Genomic DNA, 26,678 nt, shown 5'->3' with positions numbered 1-26,678 from the left:
GGAAAGAGGGCTTGGTAAGGAACAGCATCTAGGCCTTCAGATGGAATAAAAACTAAGGTCCGTTCTGTGTACTATAGCATGCATATAAAAGAACCCTTGACAGTTGGAAATTGAAATAGAAGTAGGCTATAACACCGCTAGATGGAGCAGAAAACTAGGATGTTATCCCCATTTCATTTTATTCTTGTTTAATTTTCAGACATTTTTCTACCTGGATTTAAGCGTACCATTTCCTGGTGATTATGTGCTTGTATTGAATTATTATAATCCTGATGATCAACAACATGATTTAACAGTAGATATAGCGTCTATTGATGGTAGAACTAATGCTATAGTTAACTTGTTTAAATGTCAATTCAGGTAAATTATATTGCTTCAATTTTATCTCTAAAACTGCCTTTGATTTACTAAGGGAGAAATTTCTAGATCCATCCTTGATACAGAATCACTTTTTATCACTTTTTAATTCTTATTCATTTAATATTTATATCTTGATCACATTGCATAAGTGATCTAGCTCTTTGTCAAACAACCTTAACATATTTTACTGAAAACATGCATGATTCTATTGACAATAATCTCCTTTGTGGAGCAATAGTTTTTGACTTTAAAAAAAAAAGTGTTCAACTTAGTTCTTATTGACAAATGTAAACATTTAAAATTTTCTAGAAAATCAATTCTCTTTTTAGAATCGGACTTAAAAAACAGAAGTCAGTACATGTTTGTTAATGGCAAATTATCCAATAATAAACCTTTTTATCACGGTGTACCCCAAGGATCAATATTGGGACCCATATTATTTAATATATTTATAAATGATTTAACTTTATACCGTACCTATCCTCTAAAACTGACCTCTGATGAAATAACAGTCTACACTTCTGTGTCTACTGTCAAAGATGCCAATATAATGTATGGGGAAAAATTATGCTGATCATCACGCAACAAAAAATAAATTTTCTCTCTGCTACTTGAAATATTATATTACGTAATGAATAATTAGAATTCGTCTCCTCAGTGAAACTTTTGGGTGTTTTTCTTTTTCTCAATCATAATCTAACTTGGAAAGATCATATATAGTATATTTCTAAAAAATTAAGCCACAAACTATATCAACTACGTCAAATTAAAAAAATATCTTCCAGCTCTATTCCAGATCCCTTTCTACAATGCCTATTTTCAACCACATACAGATTATTGTTATCCAATATGGCTTTAAAATTAATTCTAGATGTAAAGCACACTGCCAAAGTATACACTGGAGTAGACAAATTGAAATATCTCTAATAGTCTAATCAATGAATTTTTATCTAAAAAATTCTGCTAAAGCCCTGATTACTGATTTGACCTCTCACCTTATTATCAAACTTCTTATAAACAATAACTTATTACCATACTCTCAGGCCAAATATATAGACTATAAAGGACTCAAACTCTGTAATTCGTTGCAACCCTCTTTTAAAGCTTTAACTTGAATCTTTCCAGGAAAAAACTTCTTCTTTACCTTAAATCTACTTTAAATATATCATATCTTAAACTATTTGATTTTTCTTTTTCTTTTTCTATAACATTTCTTCTATATATCTCTTATATATATGTTAATACATGTTATATCTATGTATTCAAACTTATGACCTGCATATATACTGTATTTAATTTTTTAACTGCTTTTGTATATTTTTTTCCTTCTCTATTGTAAATTATTGTGGTATGTTAATTAATTTATCATGCTATATCTTTTGTATTATATTTTCTATGAAAGGCAGGATGTAAGGAAGGCTATTAGAGTCTAATCTTCAACCCTTCTTAAATTAAGTCATTATTATTATAATTAAAAAATTATGAGTTATCTTAAATTGAATTACCGAAGAAGACTGATAGACCCACATGTTCTTTAGAATATTGTAATTTGCAAGTATCTGTATTGGCATGGTTTAAATTTAAAGATTTCTTGGAAGATAAACAAAGGAAATGTCTGACTTTACTTTAATGCTGTGTAATTTGTAAATAACTGAAAATTACCCCATCTTTACTGTTGGAAGTAGGGCGTGCTTAATTTGCTTCACTCCAAATTTGCAAAAATCACAGATTTATGCATCCACATGTGTATATTTTTGGATTCCTTATTTTCAGTACGTTATGTCGTCAAGTATTTAAAACTGAAGATGGTATGGTTGGTGTATTTAATATCAGTTCAGGAAGAGTTTCTCTAACTTTACGTGGTGACGAAAATATCAATATTGGTGTTGTAAGTATTCACAGTTTCATTTTCTGACAATTAACTTTTCAACTCTGCTTTCTTAAAAATCCAATGTTGGTTTTATATATAAGGCTTGTTCTGATAAAATATGGATTATCATTGTTTTTTAGGAGTCTGTTTCTGCCATTCCTATTGAAGACTGGAATCCTGGCTTCATTCAACCAAGAATTATTTGTATACGAGTCAATGGCTAGTAAGTAATTTGCTAAACCTGTTAATTATATCTTGACAAATGCTTGTCTTTTAGTTGCTGTTTGTTCCTGTGACATTTGCACATGGATTAACAGACTTCAGACTCGATGTCATGTTTTGTTCCTGGTCCATAGTATGCTCGAAGTATCATTAACATCATTTATCATTGCTACTAAATAGTTTGTGAGTAAATGTTTTATTTCTTTTATAGTTGTGCACCATCTACATACACCAATCCCGGTGGAGCTGTTAGAATAGAGTTTGAACAGGCACCAAATGAACATCGTCTAGCTACAGATTTCCCACCAGGAATGTTAGATAACAATGTTGGTCTTGTTAAACTCAACTTGAGTGATGTAAGTATATCTATCACTGAAAATAAAATCTTACAATGTAAACTAAATAGTTAATTCGTGGTATTTTAGGAACAGCATCAATTATTTTTTGATGAAAATGCAAAAAAATAAAGTGATCAGACAGAAACATAAGATTTACAAAGATTAAAAATGATAAAAGAATTTTCTCAATCCTTGTATAATATTTCATGAAGTGTGTTTTAAAAGTAAAGTAATACGATTTTAACGTCTTGCGTCCTACACTGGGAGTCGCTCGATGACATACAATTCATTACCATTGTCTCTAGACATATAGATTCGTTATAAACAATTTCAGCAATGCATTAGATTTACCCTGCACTAACAGTTAATTAATGAATGTAATATGATTCATTGATAGTTAAGTTCCATCATGCAAACATGTGGTTACTAATGAAGCTCTCTAACCATTGTGCTCATTTCCCTCTGTAACATTAATCTATATTGTGTATGTTTATATTGTGATTGTTTTTATATTTCAGCCTAGTATAGAAGTAGAAGGTGTTGTACGAACACCCAGTCAACATGTATTTTTAATACAATATTATCAACCTAATAGTGTAGGAATAGATGTACCAGTTACAGTATATGTCGGTGGACAGCCAATAAAAGGTTAGAATAGAAAACTATTGCTGCTAAATGAATTTGGTTCATTCCTATTCTATAATGAATTACTTTATTTTTGTTACTGTTCTATGTAAAATTGGGTCTAATTAAAATCAGATTTAATAATAACAAGATGTTTTTAACCTTGATCAGTCAACTGATCAAATGTAATTATTGATTGGTAGGTTGATCTGGAGTTGACCAGGGTGTTGGATGGCCGAATGGTTAGCACGTGCGTGCTGTATCATAAGGCCTATCATTGAGTCAACTGACGTGGTTTCGAATCCCCGGTTGTACGTGACAAGGAGTAGGGTTGCCTGCCCAACCTCGTGGGTTTTCTCTGGGTCCTCCGGTTTCCTCCCACTGCTAAAGACCCCTACGCGCCAGGGAATTATTGAAATATTATACATTGTACAGAATGTCTTCTGTCAAAAAAAATTACTTTAAGTCAAATTGAATTGGAGATAAGAAAAGAAAAAATGAAATGTTGATATAATTTTAATTTGACTCTATTTAATTGTGTCACCCATTGTCAGATCTACATGGAATTAATTGACGAATGATTCAATGCAGTTGTTCAGTTCTCATATGTTCCGATTGTGAAGTTTTCCATTCGTAATGGTTTATGATTTGTACTTCAGGTATTTTCCACTCTACGTATTGTCCGAGTGTCACTGGGTGTCGAGGAACAGTGAGATTTGATGAAGTATCTAGTGAGATTTTATCATTAAAAGATACTAATGTAAGACTTGTGGTTAATAATACAGAGGATACTGATCTTTGGTTGGTAAGTACAGTCTACAGATAAATAAACAAAACATAAACTGGAATTCTGATTTTAAATTTAATTCCCAATTTCAATATTGGTGATGTAAAGGAATGGTGATGAAATGTGAATATTCAGTACATTTACTGAACTTGTTGATTTATTAAAATATTTTTATATTTTTTGTAGGATTATGTTCTACTTGTACCAGCTGGTAACTATAGATTAACTGATTTAGATCTTAATCCTATTGATAAGTCTGCTAACTTCCTCCAAAGATGTGTTAATGAAGGATTTGAATTGAGGTAAAAGAAAAATGTCCTATGAAATTATCAAATTTGTATCTTTTACTTGTAGATTATCACAAATTTCTGTCATTGTCATTATGACAAAAGAAAAAATATCTTGCTAGTTTCTGTCATGGTCGGGGGGTTGGATGGCTGAATTGTTAGCATGTGCACACTGTATCATAAAGTCTGTCATTGAGTCAACTGGTGTGGTTTTGAATCCCCGGTTGTATGTGACAAGGAGTAGGGTCGCCTGTCCAACCTCGTGGGTTTTCTCCGGGTCCTTCGGTTTCCTCCCACTGCTAAAAACCCCTACGCATAAGCAAATTATTGAAATAAAATTAAACCATATGTTAGTCCCGAAATGACCTACTTTGTGTCGAGTGGACGTTAAACTCCATTTCTCTCTCTCTCTGTTTCATGGTCACTTTAAGATCAAAATGACTCGCATGTTTCTGTAATTGTCATCAGAGTGTTAATTAGGTCACACAATTTAGGCCCCTGCCCCCATAACCCCCATTCTTCCTCCCTGCAATGACTGTAAAGTTTATAACCACCATGAATAGATTTTATTCAGATGGTAATAAATCAGTTAACTGTATTTTGTGTGTAAATCAGTAAAATGTGAGCCATTTGACTGTTGTGGTTGAGATCAGAGACTGCATAAAGAAAACAAAAAAAGACAACTTGACAATAAAACTTATCTTGTATTCATTGTAGATGGAAGTGTAATTACAATCCATACTCTCAAAGGTGTAAATGCATTATTAAAGTTGTAGTAATTTTATAGGTTTGAAGATAAGGAATGTCGTGAGGGAGCCTTCACTTTAACAACAGAATTTAATAATGGTGCTCTATCATGTGATTGTAATCTTGATGGTTCATTGAGTTTTAATTGTGATTCTTTTGGTGGTCAATGTCAGTGTCGACCTAATGTTATTGGCAGAAAGTGTACAGCTTGTCAGCCTGGTTACCATGGTTTCCCTAGATGTCAAGGTCAGTCAGTAATTCTGTAAATTTAGTAAGTAAGGATCTTAGATTTTCAGAGCTAGGATGATATTGAAAAACACGATAGTTGCCCATCTGTTGCATAAATAATATATTATGCCATCCACCTACAGGGGCAAACAAATTAAAATGTTTCTTTTATTATTTAAATAGGGTAGTTTCATGGATAAAACTTTTATTTCTAAAAAAATTTCTCTGCAAAATGATGTCGAATCGGCGGTTAATTGAATTTTCTTGTCATCTTTGTTGCAAGGTCTCATACCCACATTTAGCATTTAGAACATTCTCAGACCTTTTCAGCACTGTTTTGTTTTAACCATATATTTATCTTATGTCCACTGTCTGTTTATTTCTTTGAGTCAATGAACAAACTGTCTTATGGCAATGTATTTATTATAGAATGTAATTGTCCGTTTGGTTTATGTCATCCTTTAACTGGTCAATGTACGTGTCCACCTCGAGTTACTGGTGAGAGATGTGATAGATGTAGAGATGAAACATACGGTTATGATGCTCTCATTGGTTGTCAAGTAAGTTCTGAATATTTCAATTCACTCAGTAGTCTACAGACAATATATACTGATATAATGTCTGTTTCTGTATTACACATTCAGTTTCAAGCTGGGTTTAAAGTTTCAAATGAATATCTAAGTTTTCACTGTTTAATCCATATTAAAATGTAGTCTAACAATTAATAATGTTTAATAAATAAAATATTAAGGACAGAAAATCTCACAGCTTGGATTTAGTCAGATTAAAAAATACCTATCAAAATTTTACCCAACACTGTAGGTGGCTCTGGCTTATTTATGTTTAAGAATGTCTATAATATTTTATTGTAGGAATGTGAATGTAATCAACAGGGCGTGATTGCTGAAGATCTAAATTGTGATGATAATACAGGTCAATGCAGGTATAGATGAATATAATTGTTTAATCTGTATTTGCATTGTAATCATTTACTTCAACAGTGGGTTCGATTGAATGAGTACTAGTTAAAATGGTGATCATAATGATACTGAAACTTTAATTATTTTGTCACAGCTTCTTAATATCTTCTACATACTAGAAAATCTAAATGAGGAAACTGTTTTTCAGATGTCAAGCGAATATTGGAGGTAGAAAGTGTGATACATGTTTTGCTGGCTACTATATATTTCCACTGTGTCGTGAGTGTGACTGTGATAGACGTGGTACTACTAGCGATATCTGTGATCAGAGAACATCTCAATGTTTCTGTAAGGTAAGATAAAGTGGCTTTTCACCTGAACAGAAATAACAATTTGATTTAGTTATGATAAAGTGATATATATTATGTTCTGCAGGTAGAATAACACAATTCTGTAAATAAAAGATTGATTTGAAGTTAATTACCAGAATATTCAGTGATAACTTTGAATTTAACCAGTGGTTAGGACACTGGTATTAAGGTTTAAAGCAAGGTTTTGATTCCAGACTGGGGACACTGAAACCTTAAGGATTTTTCATACCTATATCTCACTTGTTAGGGAAACAGTCATATGGATGGATGAACAACCTGAGATTCTGTATTAAAACTGGGGATTCAAGGAAAAGTATGCAAAATTCTCCTGTGTTTGCATATTCTATCACTGAAATATTTAAAATGACTGTGTTAGTCTGAGAATCACCAAAGTATGTATTGAAACTCCATCCTTTACTTTGTCTTGATTCCGTCAACCATGAAACAGTTAAAGTAATTTCAATCCTCCTACAAAGTACATTGATTTTCTTTCTTCTCTTTTAGGAAAATGCAGCAGGAGATAGATGTGATGTTTGTGCAGATGACACGTATTTCCTGGATGAGAGAAACCCTGTTGGCTGTACTAAATGTTTCTGTTTTGGTACCACCACTAGATGTGATAGCTCAGGCCTCTTCTGGCAGAATGTATGTTCATTTATTTTAAATCTGACTTTCAGTTTATTCCGCATACAATGCTAAGAAAGCGAAATTGACTATAGGAGTTAGAGAGAGAGAAATGGGGTTTAACGTCCACCCCGCAGAAACTAGGTCATTTCGGGACTAACATATGCTTTAATTTTATTTCAACAATTCGCTTGCGCGTTAGAGTCTTTAGCAGTGGGAGGAAACCGGAGGACCCGGAGAAAACCGACGAGGTTAGACAGGCGACCCTACTCCTTGTCATGTACAACCGGGGATTCGAAACCACGCCAGTTGACTCAATGACAGGTCTTATGATACAGCGCGTACGTGCTAACCACTCGACCATCCCCCTATACAAGTTAGAAACAATAAGAAAATGTAGATCAGTAGAAATTGAGAAATATCCTGGAAAGAAATTTATTTTAGAATTAGATGACACCAGTTTGAATTTTTGTACTTCGGCATCACCTATTAAGATTTTAAACAAAACATTTTTCATGAAAGTCAAATAGCTATTTATTTATTTATCTAGACCCCAAAGTACTATAAATTCAATTGCTTTGATCTTAGAATGAAATTGTTCACATGTCTCATTTGAAAATACTTGAGATGCTTTTGTAACAAAGCTAAATTTATTTTTTTTAGTTCAGGGATATGATAGGTTGGTCTGTTACTAATACTTTAAATGGTTCAATTATTGAAGCTGGCAAGACCATAGCTGTTAATGCCAAGAATAATATAGCTGATACTACCCAAGCCTTATACTGGGTAACACCAACATCTTATCTTGGAAACAGAGTAAGTTATATTTACAAAATTATCATGGCATACAACTTCTCTTTAGTGACAAATAGCATTGGATGTACTGGAAGGAGCAAAGATCCTCTACCTCTAAATATCGAGCTACAAGTCAAATACAAATGTAAACATATTGACTTGAAATAAACATGGGAATTTCAACATACAAGGGAATATACATGGGAATAACATGAAATTTACTTGGGAGTAATAACATGAGACATACCTGGGAGTAATAACATGAGACATACCTGGGAGTAATAACATGAGACATACATGGGAGTAATAACATGACATATACATGGGAGTAATAACATGACATACATGGGAGTAATAACGTAAGATATAAATGGGAGTAATAACATAATATATTTGTGGGAATTTTAACACAAGATATACATTGGAAATGGGAGTATTAACATGATATATAGATAGGAATTATAACATAAAATATACATTGGAGAAATAACATGGATTATAGATGGAAATATAATTGGACATTTTAATTAACATAAGATATACATGGGAATGTTAACATGAGCTATACATAAAAATAATTACATGGAATATTTGAAAAGATTTCCATAATATAATGTTATTTATTTTATTAGTTAACATCTCATGGAGGTAAATTAAAGTACACAGTATTATTCACTCTGCCACGTGAAAACCCAGAAGAGTCATTGGGTCTTATTAAACCAGATGTCATTATCATCGTAAGTACAAACATTTATATTTATTCACAATAAATTATTGAAGTTTTAATTGGATTAAAAGAGCCACATCAATAGATTTCATTCAACACTTGGATGTGCATAGGCTTGTTTATATCGTATGCACCATATGCCGAATGGTGCCAAATTTTCAATTCATCATATCTTTGTAAATACTGAACAGAAATGTTTGCACAAATATATGTTTTAATTCTGATGTTTTATTTATATTTGAAGGGTAATAACATGTCTATAGAAAGTTATCAAGATATACAACCTACTGCTAATGTACAGACTGATATGGAACTCACTTTACTTCGTGTAAGTTTACTGTATTTTCGTAACTGCCTGCCTGAAATCTCTTTAGTTGAGTTATTTTATGTATTACAGATAAAGTTCCAGAAAATTTTTTGTACAGGTTCTAAAACGCTCACAAAGGAGCAATATTTCAGACCAATACAAGTACCTTTTGCAGGATTTGTATTCTCGTGGCTATTTTTAGAAATTGTGTTTTGGTCTTTTTTTCAACACCATTTTGTTGATTCATGAAGTGGCTAACAGCTTTGTTATATTTTTAGAATTCATGTCTTGGGTTTTTTTTAGCAAAATTTTGTTGTTTCATCAAGTGGAGATGAAGTAACACAAGCCCAGTTTATGTTGATATTAGTTAATATTCAAGCTATACATATCCGTGCTTCTTACTATACAATTATTGATGAAGGAAGGTATGATATATTATAATCATTGTATTATTACTACAATATGGAATACTACCCTCCTAAATTATCAGTTATAGGAGAAATTATTGACTGGTGACAATGCCAATATCTCGACCAAATACAACCCTGTTCCCTTGTATGGTTTCATTTGAGTTTCTGAATATCCCTACCTCAGGACCCCCTAGAAATCTTTCACCTGTGGTGCACGGCTTTGGGTGATGCCCCTCATATTAGGGGCCTATGCATCAGTTGGTCTCATTTTTGCTAAACACCCCCCCACCCCCACCACAAAAACAAAATTGATATGTACACCTCTGATCCATCTGAATAGCAGCTCTGTTACATCAGTTTCTTTCTTTCTGGTTTTATAACAGATCTTTCTACACATTTCTCATGCTGGCTTAATTTATTTTTTATGCCATTGTTGACCTAAAAATTCTGCGTACAGCATTCAGATTTGTGAGCCACGATGGCTAAGTGAGGAAGACGCTGGCTCGCTAGCCTGAATGTCACATTTTTGATCCCTGTGTTATTCGAGAAAATCCATCAAGATTTTCTGCCGTGGTTTACCTTGTCAGTGGTGCAGGACGTAGGGCCTGACAAGGACAGCTGTCTAGTTGTTCGGATGGGACAGAAAAACAAGGACCTGTGTATACATTGGCGTGCACATAAAAGATCCCCTGGCAAAATTTCCCTCATAGCATACTGTATGGCATATGCCCATCTTCATTAACCCAGTCGGAGCAGAACAGTAGGACATTGAACCCCATTCAGATTTCCCATCATTTATTTCTTGTCAAGGAATTCTTTTCACAAATGTTTTGTCTACAATGGCATGTCATGCATAAAAATTCTCTCTTGCCTTCTCATGATTACATGACGCTCTTTATATAAAGCGTCACCCATAAAAGTGATTTACTTGGGTGATAATGATAGAAGATAATTATATATCATATGTAGTGTAGATTGTCTGTAATGTTATATTTAACAGATGTGATGTTATATTTAACAGATGTGATGTTATATTTGTAGATTAACAGATGTGATTTTAGAAGTAGCAGCAGCTGATGGAACTGGTGATCGAGCTAATAACGTTGAACAATGTCAATGTCCTCCAAATTACCAGGGAACATCTTGTGAGGTTAGTAACAACAATTTTACTTATTTTCTTTCAGATTTACAATTTTCAAGGACATTTTTTCACTATTTCAAAAACTGTTTTCCAGCTATGACCGATCTTTTTTTTTCATGTAAAATCTTAAATTTGTTAATGAACTAGATTCACGATACGAATTCATTGAAGCCAGATGGACTAGAATCTGTATATTTTATTACAGGAGTGTGCACCAGGTCATTTCCGATCTTTGAGTACACCATATTTGGGTATTTGTGTACCATGTGACTGTAATGGACATGCTGAATCATGCGATCCATACACAGGAGAATGTTTTGTAAGTATAGAAAGTTACATGATAAATCAATTTCCAATAAAGGTTTCATTTAACTTTAAAAATATAAAATCACATTGATCGGAAACAAATTAGTTAGACTTGCTATAAAGGTTTATTCAATAAGTAATTTAGAATTAAAGTGCATGTCTTAACATTCTGTGGAGGAAATATCTAGAAAATTGATTGAATGATAATGTTTTTGTTTCTTTTGATTTAGAACTGTCAAGACAATACCTATGGAACCAATTGTGAAATGTGTTGGGCAGGTCACTATGGTGATCCTGCTTCAGGTCCGTGTCAAATGTGTGCCTGTCCTTTAGCTGTACAATCAAACAAGTAAGTGTCAGAATTTGTTTTGATGAGTTTTCCAACAAAAAAGTGGTGCAAGAATGAAGCTAGTCTAGAAATTCACAGGAATCACAGAATATAGTCCCACAAAGAATTTAGCAGACCTTTGTAACATCTGAATTATTTGCAAAGTATTAACCAGGGGTCTTAATCCATTTTGAAATGAACCGGCCACGGTTAGGCCTAACGGATAGTCGTCTTTTCAACAACAAACATGTTAGTTTATGCATACTCTATTCACGACAGTAATTGCATAATCCACTAATTGCATAATGTATTTGGGATAATAATAGCTGAAACTCTGTATAAACAAGACCTTTGTAATTGCATACTTGTATTCATACATCGCTATAATATCGACATTTATAGTCATATTATTATTTCAGCAACTTGCATTGCATATTCCTACTTTTGGTTTCATCCAACTAAATGGAAGTAATAAATTAGTAAAAACTACAAGTACATACAAATGTTTTTTTAAATTATTTTATTCGTAAGCACATGTTAATATATATAAAAATAACAAAGTATATAAGTATATAAATAACAAAGTAGCACAAATCGGTTTCCGTGTATAGTCGGAACTCGGAAATATGCTGTACGGGCGAAATGTCACGTGGCCAATTGTCGTGATTCCGATTAGTTTATTTTTAGCGTTACCTGTATACAATTGTCGGGATTTAATGCAGCAGGACTAGTTCGGATATCTGAGAGGATCTCTTCCTCAATTTCACTGGATATTAAAGAAATAAATTCACCACAAGAATTAAAATCACGATATAATTTTTTTGTCATTTCATGTCCCTGCTGTTCTGTCAAATCGTTCAATTATTGTTCTATGGCAATGTTTCTTTTTGCTATGAAATATGCATTTCGGATTAACGCCCAGTTTGAAACAATTTCTATAGATTTGGGAATTAAACTCTTCGTTCTGTCATCGTCTTTCTTTGCTGCGCAGGTATGATCGTCAGATTAATACAGTCTTTCATTTGACGATAATTTGGTTGACCTATATTGGACGTGGGAGGATCTCCGGCTTTTTGAACTTCCATTGACGACTTGCATGCTTGAAGTTCAAGGTCAACGTCGCCATCACTATCTTCAGTTAAACCTCGTTTACGTTTCCTGGTGTCATTCTGCGAGGTGTTCAAGTACTTGGCATGATTACCTCAATTAAGTTGTTTATTTATGAAATTAGCCGAAGGTATTAACTCTTTGATGGGTTTCTTAATCGCTGAGTAATAATTAACTCTTTGTAATCGGCCGAAAGTAGATTGATTTATGATACCATAGTGGGCGGTTCATTGTTTTAACAATCGGCCTGATAATTAATTCTTTGTAAATCGGCCGAAAGTAGATTGATTTGTGATACCTTAGTGGCCGGTTCATTGTTTTACCAATCGGCTAGATTAAAGATCAATCGGTTAAAGCCGACAAAAAACAGCCGATTAAGATCCCTGGTATTAACCTATTTTCCAAAAACCAACAAAATTGAATATATTAATGTTTGTTAATAACTTGAGTTGTTTAAGAACAATGAATTAGTCTTTAAATAGTCCTTTTGGATATAAAAACTGTTTTAGATTTTAATTCTTTTGTAGATTTCTTTAAGAAAAATCCCAGTGGATTCTAGTCAAAATCATCTGATCAGCATGCGATTTATCACTTAACAGGGTGGTTGAGTGCCAAATGGTTAACACGTACACGTTTGATCATAAGGTCTGTCATTGAGTCAAGTGGCATGGTTTCGTTCCACGCTTGTGCATGACAAGGAGTAGGCCAGGGTTGCTTGTCTAACCTACTGGGTTTTCTCCATGTCCTCCGGTTTTCCCCCACTGCTAAAGACCCCTACGCACAAGTGAATTATTGAAATAAAATTGAACCATATGTTAGTCCCGAAATGAACCAGTTTGTGTTGAGTGGATGTTAAAAGCCATTTCTCTCTATTACTTAACATATTTTAATTATATATTACAGTTTTGCTACAACTTGTTATATATCTGATGATGGTAGAACATCTAATTGTCAATGTCGGGATGGTTACTATGGGGATAATTGTGAGAGGTAAGAAATTATATCAATATTAAATTTGTGCATGTTCAGGAGGACCCCACCACACAAAACAATTAACTAGAAATTCACAGCTAAAAGATAAACATTGGGCTGACATTTGTGAAAGTAAAACAGAATTATTTGCTCTGTAACAAATTTATTCTTGATAACATTTACATTATGAATTCATTCTGAACTGATAATTATTCACTTTAACACATGTATTTTAGATGTGCTCCAGGTTACTATGGTGATCCCCGTACAGAAGGTGGTTATTGTCAGCCATGTGATTGTAGTGGTAATATAGAATTAACTAACTGGGGTGCATGTGATCAAACTACAGGTCAATGTCTCCAGTGTGTTAATAACACCATGGGAGAGAAATGTGAAATATGTCGAGATTGGTACTATGGTGATGCAGTATATAACAAAGATTGTGATCGTAAGTAATTCTATGTCAATCTCATATAGCTGCAATGACGTGCTAAATTCTTTATTTCTGAAATAGAAAGAAAAGAAATATAATTCTTGAATTCAGAAAATTTTACTTGATTATCTAATACTGATATTATGATACAGATATAAAAGTTTGAAAATGTTTGTAAGCTATATGAATTCTCATCAAATAAAAAAGTGGCATATTTGGTTCTAGAAAGAGTAAACTTAATTTGCATCTATGATTTATGACAGGTTGTACATGTATTTATTGTAGTTGTGATATAATATTACACAGGTTGTACATGTGTTTATTGTAGTTGTGATATTATATTACAGGTTGTACATGTAATTATAGTAGTTGTGATCTTATATACAGATTGTACATGTGATTATGGTAGTTGTGATCTTATATTACAGATTGCACATGTGATTATAGTAGTTGTGATATTATATTACAGGTTTCACATGTGATTATAGTAGTTGTGATATTATATTACAGGTTTCACATGTGATTATAGTAGTTGTGATATTATATTACAGGTTTCACATGTGATTATAGTAGTTGTGATATTATATTACAGGTTGTACATGTGATTATTGTGGATCTGACAATTGTGATAATTCAAATGGTGTTTGTTCCTGTAAACCCAATGTTGTTGGTGTTGATTGTAACCAATGTGCTGTAAGTATTTAACTATCTATTACTCTTGTGGTTGGTGAGAATTATGTTTTGGGAAAGTAAACCAACTGGAATTAGAATATCTTTTCATTTTTATACGGCCACATTGAAATGTGGTCGTATATTGTTGTTACCCCTGTCCGTCCGTCCGTCTCTCGGTCCGTCCGTCTCTCGGTCCGTCCGTCCGTCCGGCGTCCACAATTGCTTGTGGACGCTCTATAGGCTAAAGTTAATATCCAATTGACTTTAAATTTATACACAGTGTTTAAGGTCATAAGACGAAGAAGCCTATTGATTTATTAGTGATTTTTGATAATTACTGCCGGAATTATGGCCCTTGATCACTTCAAAATATCTTGTGGACGCTCTTGAGGTCAAAGTTTATACACAGTGTTTAAGGTCATGAGACGAAAAAGCCTATTGATTATCAACGATTTTCGATAATTATTGCCAGAGTTATGGCCCTTGATCACTTCAAAAAATCTTGTGGACGGTCTAGAGGTCAAAGTTAATATTCGATTGACTTTCAAATCTATACACAGTGTTTAAAGTCATGAGACGAAGAAGCCTCTTGATTATCAGCAATTTCTGATAATTACTGCCAGAGTTAAGGCCCTTGATCACTTTGAAAAATCTTGTGGACGCTCTAGAGGTCAAAGTTAATATCCGATTGACTACATTGAAATGTGTTTGTATATTGTCGTCGCCCCCGTCCGACAATTGTGGACGCTCTAGAGGCTAAAGTTAATATTCGATTGACTTTAAATTTATACACAGTGTTTAAGGTCTTGAGACAAACAATTATATTGATTTTCAATGAATCTTTATGACTTGAACAGCTAAATCCATGATGTTAAAAGTTTCGTATACTAAACGTTAGCATAGGGCAGAACTTTATAAAAACCAAACAAATTCTAATGGTTTTCTGATAATTACTTAATGAGTTGTTGTTACTCTTAATCAGATTTTAATGTATTATAAATGTTTCATTACCGAAAAAAGTAAAAATATGCGACAACTCTTGTTGACTGCCCGGACGATGTAGCTGCTGTGTGCGTATGTTTTGTTGCCTGGCAACCTATCTTTTTTGTTTGGAGCTACTAGGAGGTAGAGTTTAGAGTTATTTCCTTTGACACTCACAGTGACAAAACAAGACAGTTTATGGTTCAGTGTGTGTGTGTTATAATAAAAGATGGTGATTAAAGTGAAGACTGATGTTTGTGTCAAATATTATATTTTTTTTAAAATGTGAAATGTATCATTAAACCCAATTTTATTCTTATCCATAAGAGACTTCAATTGTTTCAATCCTCTGAAAACAATTAATTATCTATTATATAAGTTATTTCCAGTCAAACATCTAGTATCCAAAAGCTGAGCATAAAGGGGGAAATGACTTTCTTTTTCTAGCCCTATTCCTATGGATTTGAAGAATGTGCTGGATGTAGTCAATGTGAATGTGGTCAAGCATCTGAAACTCCACAGTGTGATATTTTAACTGGACAGTGTACATGTAAACCTAATGTACTGGGTAGAAAATGTGATCAATGTCAACATGGTTACTGGAATTATGGAAGCAATGGATGTGAGAGTAAGTGTTTACACCTCTACTTATTTTCACTAATTATTTAGTAGTGCTTGCATCAATATCATATATTTAAAGTCTTGAGTACATGATGAATTGACTGTTTTGTTTAATTCTGGTTCAGATGATGAAAATTATATTCTGTTTATTTAATTTTTTCTTATAATCTGTCTGACCTTTGTATATTAGGCAGTGCAACACAGTTTACCTTACATGACCCATTTAATGTTCTGTTTATTTTACTCTATTTTTTTTGTGTAGAATGTGCGTGTATGAACGGTGGAGCTATATCATGTGATGCTGTATCTGGTATATGTCAGTGTTTACCAGGTGTAACAGGTAGTCTATGTGATAGATGTTTAGATAGATGGGTATTGATACCAGAAATTGGCTGTCAAGGTAAGAAACACATTAATCATTTATTGCTGCCCACCTTTAGCACAAGCAGGAGTTTGTTAAATTGTATTCTTCCAACACATTCTGTTAAATCCAATAACTTGAATGCATTTTAATAAAACTTGGAATATATTTTTATTTTCCCAGTCACACACCTAAGTATGAACATCAATCTCATCTGTACATATTTAATTAGCATACTGCAAACTCATTGATTCTAACTCAGCTTACTCAAATTCTTTTGAATCAAAGATGTGAGATACTTAATTAGTTCTTTTGAAATATTTATAAATGAAATCTTTTTCAATACAAATCTGAGATAGTATATAACTTTTTAGATGAATTGATAAAAGTTAAATATTTAGAAAAAAAAAAAATTTGGAGAAGAGCTACTTTGTTCAAGAAATTATTGCTACATATTCATTTATTTATTTTTCTATTTTTAGAATGTGATAACTGTGTTCATATTTTGATTGATGATTTGGATGTATTTGATCGTAATGTTACTATTGTTAAACGACAATTGGCCTCGGTATCAGTAGGAGTGGGTGCCTTCATGAAGATTAATCAAATCAATGATACAGTACATATGTTGAGGGTAATTGTAAAGTTTTGAATTAAGTTTTGGAGAAGAGGCTTTTAGGCGATTTTGTTGTTTGATTTATGTATTCTAACAAATTGGACATGTTTGGAAATAATAGGACTGCTCATTGAACATATTGAAGATTTTGGGACAATCTGGTATTTCATCAAAATTTGCGATTTTAAGGAGGATAGTTGGAACTATGATTGTTACCGCAGATGAGTTTTAGATTAATTTATTATGATGATTATTTATTATTGTTTATTATTTATTATTATTCAGCCACAAGTTAAAAGTCTGTACTCAAGAACTGATGACGAAGCACTACCACCACTTAGAGATGGTTTACAAAAAGTATCTGAATCAGTAATGGACGCCTTTGATAGGGTAAGTAGAACCAAGGGCATTGTCATTGAACATTATGGAATTGAGTTCTCTCCATCCAACAAACAATGACAATTGAGTAAAACAGAGAAACAAATCAAGCATTAATTAATATCATCATCACTGTTGTGCACATCTCTTATCAGAACTGGCAAAACTGTGACATAATTTGATTCACCTGTTCTACCCAGCTATATCAGTTGGGCATCCTTAATAGACAAAAAACTGTAATTAAGCAGATAAGTTTAAGAAAAAATATCTTCATGAATCATGGGTGTACTTGTACGAAAAATATAGAATTTTTATACACCCACATTTCCATGTGGATGTATGATGTTGTCTCCCTCTCCGCCAGGTAGCAGTTCACATTTTGTTTGTGGATACTCTAAAGGTCACAATTTTTGTCCGATATTTACGAAACTTGGAATATAGGTTTATATCCTAATGGTCATGGTTCCTTGTTTTTATTGATGCATGTCGGACCGTAAGATCCTGGATTATGGCCTCTTTTATAGCTTTTCTGTTCTGTTATTATTATGTTTGTCTAAGAGAAATAAAGCAGTTATCCTTGATTAGATACTGCTTAACTTTTCCATTAGAGGCACTCAAATACTGCATGATCTTGGCCTCAAAACTCGTAAATAAATCTTTACAACCGTTCATTAGCTACCTGACAGTTGCCATCTAATTGATCGATATATCTATTATTTCCATCTAGTCTGAACGACTGAAAGGAGAAGCCAATGCTGTGGACGCTGATGCCAAATCTTTGCGTGATGAAGCTGTTGAATTAGAAATGTTAACAAGAAAAAACTCAGCTGAGGCTGATGGTATGTAAAAAAAAAGTTTACAATTATGATTTATTTTTTGAAAATTGTGCACTGAATCATGGCTTATCTGCAAAACTACAATTTTAATTTGAGACAGACAACCACATTGGAAGACATTAATTGAATTGCCACTTGATGTTTTTTGCCCAAATCAAAGAAATCTAGTCATTTCAAAACTTTCAACACAATTAGGCCATTTTCTGACTTACATACTGTAATTCTTTGAATACATCCATTGCATGTCAGCATATTAGCATTAAGGGGATGTTGGAGAAAATTCTTAAAATTAACAATATGGATGACAAACCATAGACCACTCAGCCCCTCTTGATATCCATCTTTTTTGGCAGAAGAATTATATTATTTTAATTCTTTTTAAACAGAGGCTATTGGAGAAATCAATGAAGTATTAAGACGAATGTTAGATCGTATTCAAGTATCTTATGTAGATGTTTATATAAATGAAGCCGAGTCCACGCTATCTAGAATTGAGGCTAGAGGGTTTGATGCACAGAATCAGAGCTGTCAAGTTGAAATAGCAGAAGCTGAACGAGGTAACAAAATTATCTTTATTGTTGATCAGATGAATTGGATTTAGATCTGTCAGTTATTCACGAAAGAAATTAACACATGAAATCTAATGTTTGTTTATAAATCTTAACATAGCTTTCTTGTGAACTGAATTACTTGCAATATTTTATTTATGCTAAAATGAAAACTGTTTTGTTTTTTTTTAGTGCAAAAGATGGCTCGTGATCTACAGACAACGGTAATTAAACAACTAAATGAAAGTAATATGGTTGCTGAGGCTGTTTATGATGTCAATGTTAGATTGGATGATTTACAAAACAGCAGTCGTTTCTCTCAATTTGAATCGAGTGAATCAATGGAGTTATTGAGGACATTACGAAACATCAACCTTGATAAATTGGAGGTAAATTAGTTATTGTAGAAAAATATGGGTTATTCTCCATGTTGATAAACTCGGAAATTTATGCTGCATTCTTTTGGTAATAGTATTTTAGGATAGGATAGGATTACACATAATATACGACTCTGTTGAACTTTTGTGTATGTAATTTTAGGTCATCCTATGTTGTCTAAAGAATTGTGCCGTTGATTTTACGTTAATAAGAGAAAGTTACAAGCCTAACCTCATATAAACAAAGTACTAAAATAAAGATTTCACTCTAATATTAAATACTGCTTTATTTCAGTTACTCAATATGGCTTTAAAATATGTACAATGCATGTTTTTCAATTGCTTTTTTAATGATAAAATACTGGATAATCATAAAATAACCTTGTTGGTTAATTTATAAGGTTATTTTATTTACAACAACCCTTGCTAATGCTGGAACATATGATTTTAGTTTAGATTGTCCAATATACTTTCAGAAATCTATAGAAGGTATTTTAACAGCTAGAGATGATTCTAATAATTTAGTAGATATGTCTCGTAAACTGTTGGATCAAGCTAGAGTTGCCATGGACAGCTGTCAAGAGATCTTCCTGGTAATTATTATTATTGTTTTGTAAAACACAGATGAATTATTTTAATATTTATTCTTAGGATTCATTATTGATAACTGTCTAATTAAAATTGAACTATTCCTTCATTTGTGTTTTGTATTTACATCTGTACAGTCTAAAAATGTCTTGAAAGGAAATGATCAGCATATTTCTATATTCTGACAATAGATAGATAACAATCAACTACTTTAAATTTTCTAGTTGCCTCTGTTGCCACGCTATATTAAATATTGCAAAGACAATTGTCTATACCAAAATATGGTTTAGTGTGGTCCCACGATCAGTGTATATTAATGAAGATATCCCTATTAAATTGGTAGACTGTGTATAAAAGGACGATGATGCATAGTCCAATCTATCTTGATGATTTTCGTGCCCTGTCTATTTTCAGCCTTCTGCTATACTTCTAGTTTTATGTCATTAATTTGTATAAAATACACTGACATAGATGTGTTTATAAAGCTGTCATCTTTTATTTTACTTACAGGAAATTGATAGAGAATCATCCAGACTAGAGTCTGGAGTAGAGGCATTGAGTATATTTGTTGAAGATTTGGAACAAGGGCTTTCTATGGTAGAGCCATTGTTAGGGAATGTCACACAGCATGCTGAAAATTTAGCTAACCAATCGGCACAACTAGACAGGTAGCATATATATTCTTATTATAAAGATAGGTTGCCAGGCAACGAAACATACGCCCACAGCAGCTAAATCGTCCGGGCAGTCAACAAGAGTTGTCGCATATTTTTAATTTTCGGTAATGAAACATTTATAATACACTAAAATCTGATTATAAATTTAAAGTCAATCGGATATTAACTTTGGCCTCTAGAGCGTCCACAAGATTTTTCAAAGTGACCAAGGGCCATAACTCTGGCAGTAATTATTGCAAATCGCTGAAAATCAAAAGGCTTCTTCGTCTCATGACCGTAAACATTGTGTATAAATTTAAAGTCAATCGGATATTAACTTTGAACTCTAGAGTGTCCACAAGATTTTTCAAAGTGATCAGGGGCCATAACTCTGGCAGTAATTATTGCAAATCGCTGAAAATAAAAAGGCTTCTTTGTCTCATGACCGTAAACACTGTGTATAAATTTAAAGTCAATCGGATATTAACTTTGACCTCTATAGTGTCCACAAGATTTTTCAAAGTGATCAAGGGCCATAACTCTGAAAATGAATAGGCTTCTTCGTCTCATGACCTTAAACACTGTGAATAAATTTAAAGTCAATCGGATATTAACTTTGGCCTCTAGAGCGTCCACAAGATTTTTCAAAGTGATCAAGGGCCGTAACTCTGAAAATCAATAGGCTTCTTCGTCTCATGACCTTAAACACTGTGTATAAATTTAAAGTCAATCGGATATTAACTTCAGCCTCTATAGTGTCCACAAGATTTTTCAAAGTGATCAAGGGCCATAACTGGCAGTAACAATCAATAGGCTTCTTCGTCTCATGACCTTAAACACTGTTCATGAATTTAAAGCCAATCGGATATTAACTTTGGCCTGCACCGTAGAGCGTCCACAAGATTTTTTGAAGTGATCAAGGGCCATAACTCTGGCAGTAATTATCGGAAATGGCTGAAAATCAATAGGCTTCTCCGTCTCATGACCTTAAACACTGTGTATAAATTTAAAGTCAATCGGATATTAACTTTGGCTTCTATAGCGTCCACAAGATTTTCAAAGTGATCAAGGGCCATAACTCTGGCAGTAATTATCGGAAATTGCTAAAATCAATAGGCTTCTTTGTCGCATGACCTTAAACACTGTGTATGAATTTAAAGTCAATCGGATATTAACTTTGACCTCTAGAGCGTCCACAAGATTTTTTGAAGTGATCAAGGGCCATAACTCTGGCAGTAATTATCGGAAATCGCTGAAATCAATAGGCTTCTTTGTCGCATGACCTTAAACACTGTGTATGAATTTAAAGTCAATCGGATATTAACTTTGACCTCTAGAGCGTCCACAAAATTTTTTGAAGTGATCAAGGGCCATAACTCTGGCAGTAATTATCGGAAATCGCTGAAAAACAAGAGGATTCTTCATCTCATGACCTTAAACACTGTGTAAAAATTTAAGATCAATCGGATATTAACTTTGGCCTCTAGAGCGTCCACAAGATTTTGTGAAGTGATCAAGGGCCATAACTCTGGCAGTAATAATCGGAAATCGCTGAAAAACAATAGGATTCTTCGTCTCATGACCTTAAACTCTGTGTATAAATTTAAAGTCAATCGGATATTAACTTTAGCCTCTAGAGCGTCCAAAAGCAATTGTGGACGCCGGACGGACCACAATATACGACCAAATTTAAATGTAGACGTATAAAAAGAGAACAAAATTTAATTAAAATCCATATACCTTTTTTAAAATTGTTCTCTTTTCTTGGAGTCATTAAAGGAAGATTATAGTCATGGGGGTGCCTAAAGCAAGGATCTGCCTCATCTACGATATCAATTAATTATGGAGGCAGACTGTATAAAATATACACCCTCCCAATATACTGTGATGTGTAATGGTGGCCCTTTCCCCCACACAATCAATTTACCTGAAAGTATATAATATGTGATTTCAGTTTGTACACCAATACTAGAGATACAGCAGCAAATGCTCTACAAGCAGCTAAAGCTTACACAGATATAGTTGATGCTATTAATAATGCTGAGAATGGTTCTGTTATGGCTGTAGATGAAGCTGAACAAGCATTAGATAAGGTAGAAACAGTCTTCAGTCTAAGATTTCAGTTTCGTTTACTTACTGAATTAAAAAAAAAAATATGAAACCTGAAAATCACTTGATTAATTATACGGCCGTGGATATATATATTATTGTCACTGTGTTCATTCTATCCAGCATTGCTCCACACTTCACATTATTCTCTGATTTTTTGTCTTCAAATTTTCAAGGCAGAATGGTATTAAAATTTAGAATTTTTCTATCATATTTTGGGTGCATTTGGGATGGAAAAAAAACAGATGGTCACTAGTATACACATTTTTATGAGCATAAAAGAAATGCGTCGGGTCGAAGTTCTCAAAGTTCATAATGTAATCTCAGAAATAAAAATGACGATCTGTTTGTCTCTTAAAAGAAACTATAATGAACTCGTTCCGAAGTTTTAATAAAAGCTCTGCATGATTTTAGAGTTAGCATAGAAGACTTTACTGCTGGTGGATGTATTGAAAAGCACCTAGGTTGTGATTTGACTTGTACTTTCAGTCTAGTGGTGTGGGAGATGCTACAGCTAAATCTAGAGAAAGCAGTGATACTCTATTGGCGTCTGCTAATAAGGAATACATTAAAACAGAAAAGGGTATGTTTGAAACACTTTGATTTTTGGTTTGAAAATTTTGGAGGGGAGCCACAGCCCACAGAGGTGGCTAAGTGGGTAAGACGCTGGCTCGCTAGCCTGGATGTCGTATGTTTGATCCCTGCATTGGCCAAGAAAGTTCATCCAGATTTTCTGGAGTGGTTTCCCCTTGTCAATGGGGCAGGATGGAGGGCCTGACAAGCACAGCTGTCTGGTCATTTGGATGTTATGAAACCGAGGTCCCGTGTATACATTAGCATGTACGTAAAAGATCTCTTGTCAGTTGGAATTCAATATAAGAGTAGGCCATAGTACCGCTGCCCCGACAAAATTTCCCTCATAGCACACTTTACGGCGTATGCCTGTCTTCATTAGCCCAGTCAGAGTAGGACGTTAAACCCCATTTCATTTTATTTTGAAAATTCTGGAATTCTATTCTCGTAAATCGACGGGCTAAGTGTCAATCATACAAAGGGGATCACTGGGCAACAAAGCATGTGCTAATGGAGTACTCACCTGATCAGCTCTACATTAAACATTGGTCACAGCACACACTTGGCCAGCATGACGATTCTCACAACTCACTGATGCTTGGAATTGATAAAACTATGGCAGCACCTTGTTTTGGAGTTTGTGCTCACGATGATTGTGCACCCACCACATTGAGTTTTATTGTATTTTTTATTTATGTCCACTTGACTTTGTCATTGTTTATGGAATGGAATAATTTTCTTAATTTGTAACTTGACTATTGCCTTTAAGAACTGGCTGCTCGTTTACAAGATGCTAAAGATCAAACAATGGAATTGATGAACTTGAATACTAAAGTAGAAAAAGATCTAGAAGATGTTCAAGAGATTATTGATAATTTACCATCTGGTAAGATCAATAAATAATGATGAAAATATATGTTATAATCCAACAGGTTTACTCAGCAATAATTTCCTGGGCTTCCCTGAGCTGCATGAAGATCTAACTACTACTTTATCAAGTGTTATTTTGGACCACGCCAAAGTGACTGTAGTGTGAATAACATTAAAATAAATGACAGTAAGACCTAATTGGATTTAGTCTTCAGAAAGCATTTACATGATTTCTTATTCAAAATAAATAGAAAAAATCACTTGCCAATACTGTACCAATAGAAAAACGTCTTTTAGCAAAAAATGCTACAAAGAGTAGAACAAACCCAGTATGTAATTGACAATTTGACACTAAAATGAAAGTTTCCTAGAAGATAAACACGATTTGAATTGAATTAATGCATTTGTATGGGAAGAGAATATCTATTTGCAATAAAAATATGATCTGATTTTTAGTTTATAAGGACTAATTGTCTTGATTACCGTATCATGTATGATAAAATACAAATGGTTGATGTCAGCACGTGACACTCAGGAGGTGTCCTTGGGCATTGAATGATTGAAGATCAACCTGCAACCAAGATCTTTGGCACTACAAAGTGAAAAATTTGGATGTATTACACGCCGATATCTTTTATACAGTTACTGTGTCGTAAACCTTCAAACCTTCTCTAAGGTATCCGCTCTAAAGACTTGAGTTAGTATGAACTCTATAAATTTATATAATATGTTGATTTCAGGAGATTTAGGAAGATCAAGTGTTGCTATTAATCAGGCAGATGAATCGTTGAATAAAGGCAAGAATGCTGAGAATCAGATTGTTAGTATCATTAATCAACTACCTGAAGATGAAAGAAAAATCAAAAAAATTCCAACAGATATTATAAAAGCTGATAGAGATATGTTGAAAACAAGAAATCAATGTGAGTTTTTACCTGGGTATGGTTTCACTTAGGCCTACAGTCTATATCTTATATCAGTTTGCACCCAGTGCTGTAAAAAAATATTGTGGTTCGACCGTACGTCTTCATTAGCCCAGTTGGAGCAGAACAGTATTATGATTAACTTCAATTTGTATGCGTCCGAAGCTCTTGAAATACAGTGTGTATCTCCTAAAGCTCATAAGATCTAATACACTCCTCTTAATCTCTCGAGATCTTGTGTGCTTCTCCTAATGTCCTGAGATCTGGACTCACAAGTCTTGCAAGGCCTGGTTACCATTTCAGAGATATGCACATCTTTAAATTGAACTTAAATTACAAGCCTAGGCTTTGACGAACATGTCATAGGTTGGATGACAGTTCTAGAAATAATCTGAGATATAGGGGAATTACCCTACTCTCCTAACCGGCTAAACTCGTGTTTAATCGAAATGCACATAGATTTTAATATGAATAATTTCATCTATTTATTTCAGTAAACACCATCAGAAATCTGTCACCAGATATGAATAATTTGATCAAATCTTTAGGAGAGCGATCTGGTAGATTAACCGATATTGGACGAACTATTTCAGCTAATGTAACACAACTTAAGGAGAAAATTGCTCTAGCTAGAGATGAAGCTAATAGGGTAAGTAGTAGTACCTGACTTATTATAGGCCTTTCTATATGTTTACTGTAAAAGTCCATCTGGGGTTACATTCGTATTAGATTGAAATGTCCAGTCGGTAATATTTAATTAATTACTGGTGTTATACGGAAATGCTAAAAGATTAAACTGCAGAAAGAAATGCAGTATGAACCTATTGTTAGTGTTCACTACGCAAGAACTTGTCTATATATGAAAAACATAATCTGGCTCAACCAGACTCACAGCTAAATCTGGTTAGGTGAGAATAGTAGACAGAGTCGCTACACAATTAACTTCTGATGTGTCTGATATTTACACTCAGTACTGAAGAATTTGCTGGAGATTTTGGTTCAACATTCCCTATAGGTGTAATCGTCAACTATACTATATCGATTATCCTTTTCTGCTACAAGGGGATCACGTGGCTAAGTGGGTAAGATGCTGGCTCGCTAACATGGAGGTCGGGTGTTCGATCCCTGCATTGGCCGAGAAAGTTCATCCAGATTTCCGGCGTGGTTCCTCCTTGTCAGTGATGCAGGACGGAGGGCCTGACAAGGACAGCTGTCTAGGACTTCGGATGAGATGAAAAACCGAGGTCCCGTGTATACATTAGAATGCACGTAAAAGATCCCTTGGCAGTTGGAATTCGATATAAGATTAGGCGATAGTGCTGCTGCCCGGGCAAAATTTCCCTCATAGCACACTGTATGGCGTATGCCCGTTTTCATTAGCCCAGCATAGGAGCAGAACAGTAGGACGTTAAACCCCATTTCATTTCATTTAATTTTCTGCTACGAGTTTAAATCATGTGCCGACAACTATCTTTAGTGAATCATATATTACTTACAGGTCGTCCAGTGACATATACACAGTTATTACAATTATAAAAAAAGTATACCATTATTCTTTATGATATCAGATACACAATACCGCTTTCATTGTTTGTAAGAGATAGTTTAGGTGTGGAACTTTTGCTTTTCTAATGGAATATTTTCTGTAACCATTTTATTTTATTT

General features: G+C 33.7%; 1 protein-coding gene across 1 annotated transcript in view; it reads left to right on the top strand.

Moving 5' to 3' along the window:
- The window catches only part of LOC126819409 (laminin subunit alpha), a 69,660-nt gene that overhangs the window by 24,208 nt on the left and 18,774 nt on the right, over positions 1 to 26,678 (top strand). The window contains exons 20-55 of the mRNA XM_050547417.2: positions 200 to 360; positions 2,134 to 2,248; positions 2,371 to 2,453; positions 2,664 to 2,808; positions 3,309 to 3,438; positions 4,074 to 4,219; positions 4,388 to 4,503; positions 5,276 to 5,481; positions 5,893 to 6,023; positions 6,336 to 6,406; positions 6,592 to 6,736; positions 7,259 to 7,399; positions 8,042 to 8,194; positions 8,806 to 8,910; positions 9,145 to 9,228; positions 9,511 to 9,632; positions 10,659 to 10,767; positions 10,964 to 11,077; positions 11,295 to 11,413; positions 13,403 to 13,489; positions 13,708 to 13,919; positions 14,497 to 14,597; positions 16,005 to 16,185; positions 16,441 to 16,578; positions 17,022 to 17,173; positions 17,441 to 17,545; positions 18,261 to 18,372; positions 18,756 to 18,926; positions 19,110 to 19,306; positions 19,771 to 19,887; positions 20,393 to 20,550; positions 22,493 to 22,631; positions 23,137 to 23,230; positions 23,990 to 24,106; positions 24,831 to 25,013; positions 25,508 to 25,662. Of these exons, the coding sequence (XP_050403374.1) occupies positions 200 to 360; positions 2,134 to 2,248; positions 2,371 to 2,453; positions 2,664 to 2,808; positions 3,309 to 3,438; positions 4,074 to 4,219; positions 4,388 to 4,503; positions 5,276 to 5,481; positions 5,893 to 6,023; positions 6,336 to 6,406; positions 6,592 to 6,736; positions 7,259 to 7,399; positions 8,042 to 8,194; positions 8,806 to 8,910; positions 9,145 to 9,228; positions 9,511 to 9,632; positions 10,659 to 10,767; positions 10,964 to 11,077; positions 11,295 to 11,413; positions 13,403 to 13,489; positions 13,708 to 13,919; positions 14,497 to 14,597; positions 16,005 to 16,185; positions 16,441 to 16,578; positions 17,022 to 17,173; positions 17,441 to 17,545; positions 18,261 to 18,372; positions 18,756 to 18,926; positions 19,110 to 19,306; positions 19,771 to 19,887; positions 20,393 to 20,550; positions 22,493 to 22,631; positions 23,137 to 23,230; positions 23,990 to 24,106; positions 24,831 to 25,013; positions 25,508 to 25,662 (4,815 nt within the window). The remainder of the gene's footprint in view (positions 1 to 199; positions 361 to 2,133; positions 2,249 to 2,370; positions 2,454 to 2,663; positions 2,809 to 3,308; positions 3,439 to 4,073; positions 4,220 to 4,387; positions 4,504 to 5,275; positions 5,482 to 5,892; positions 6,024 to 6,335; positions 6,407 to 6,591; positions 6,737 to 7,258; positions 7,400 to 8,041; positions 8,195 to 8,805; positions 8,911 to 9,144; positions 9,229 to 9,510; positions 9,633 to 10,658; positions 10,768 to 10,963; positions 11,078 to 11,294; positions 11,414 to 13,402; positions 13,490 to 13,707; positions 13,920 to 14,496; positions 14,598 to 16,004; positions 16,186 to 16,440; positions 16,579 to 17,021; positions 17,174 to 17,440; positions 17,546 to 18,260; positions 18,373 to 18,755; positions 18,927 to 19,109; positions 19,307 to 19,770; positions 19,888 to 20,392; positions 20,551 to 22,492; positions 22,632 to 23,136; positions 23,231 to 23,989; positions 24,107 to 24,830; positions 25,014 to 25,507; positions 25,663 to 26,678) is intronic.

Source organism: Patella vulgata, chromosome 4, assembly GCF_932274485.2.
Source record: "Patella vulgata chromosome 4, xgPatVulg1.2, whole genome shotgun sequence".
Classification (NCBI taxonomy): Eukaryota; Metazoa; Mollusca; class Gastropoda; family Patellidae; genus Patella; species Patella vulgata.
This window is presented reverse-complemented; position numbering and strand designations above follow the sequence as displayed.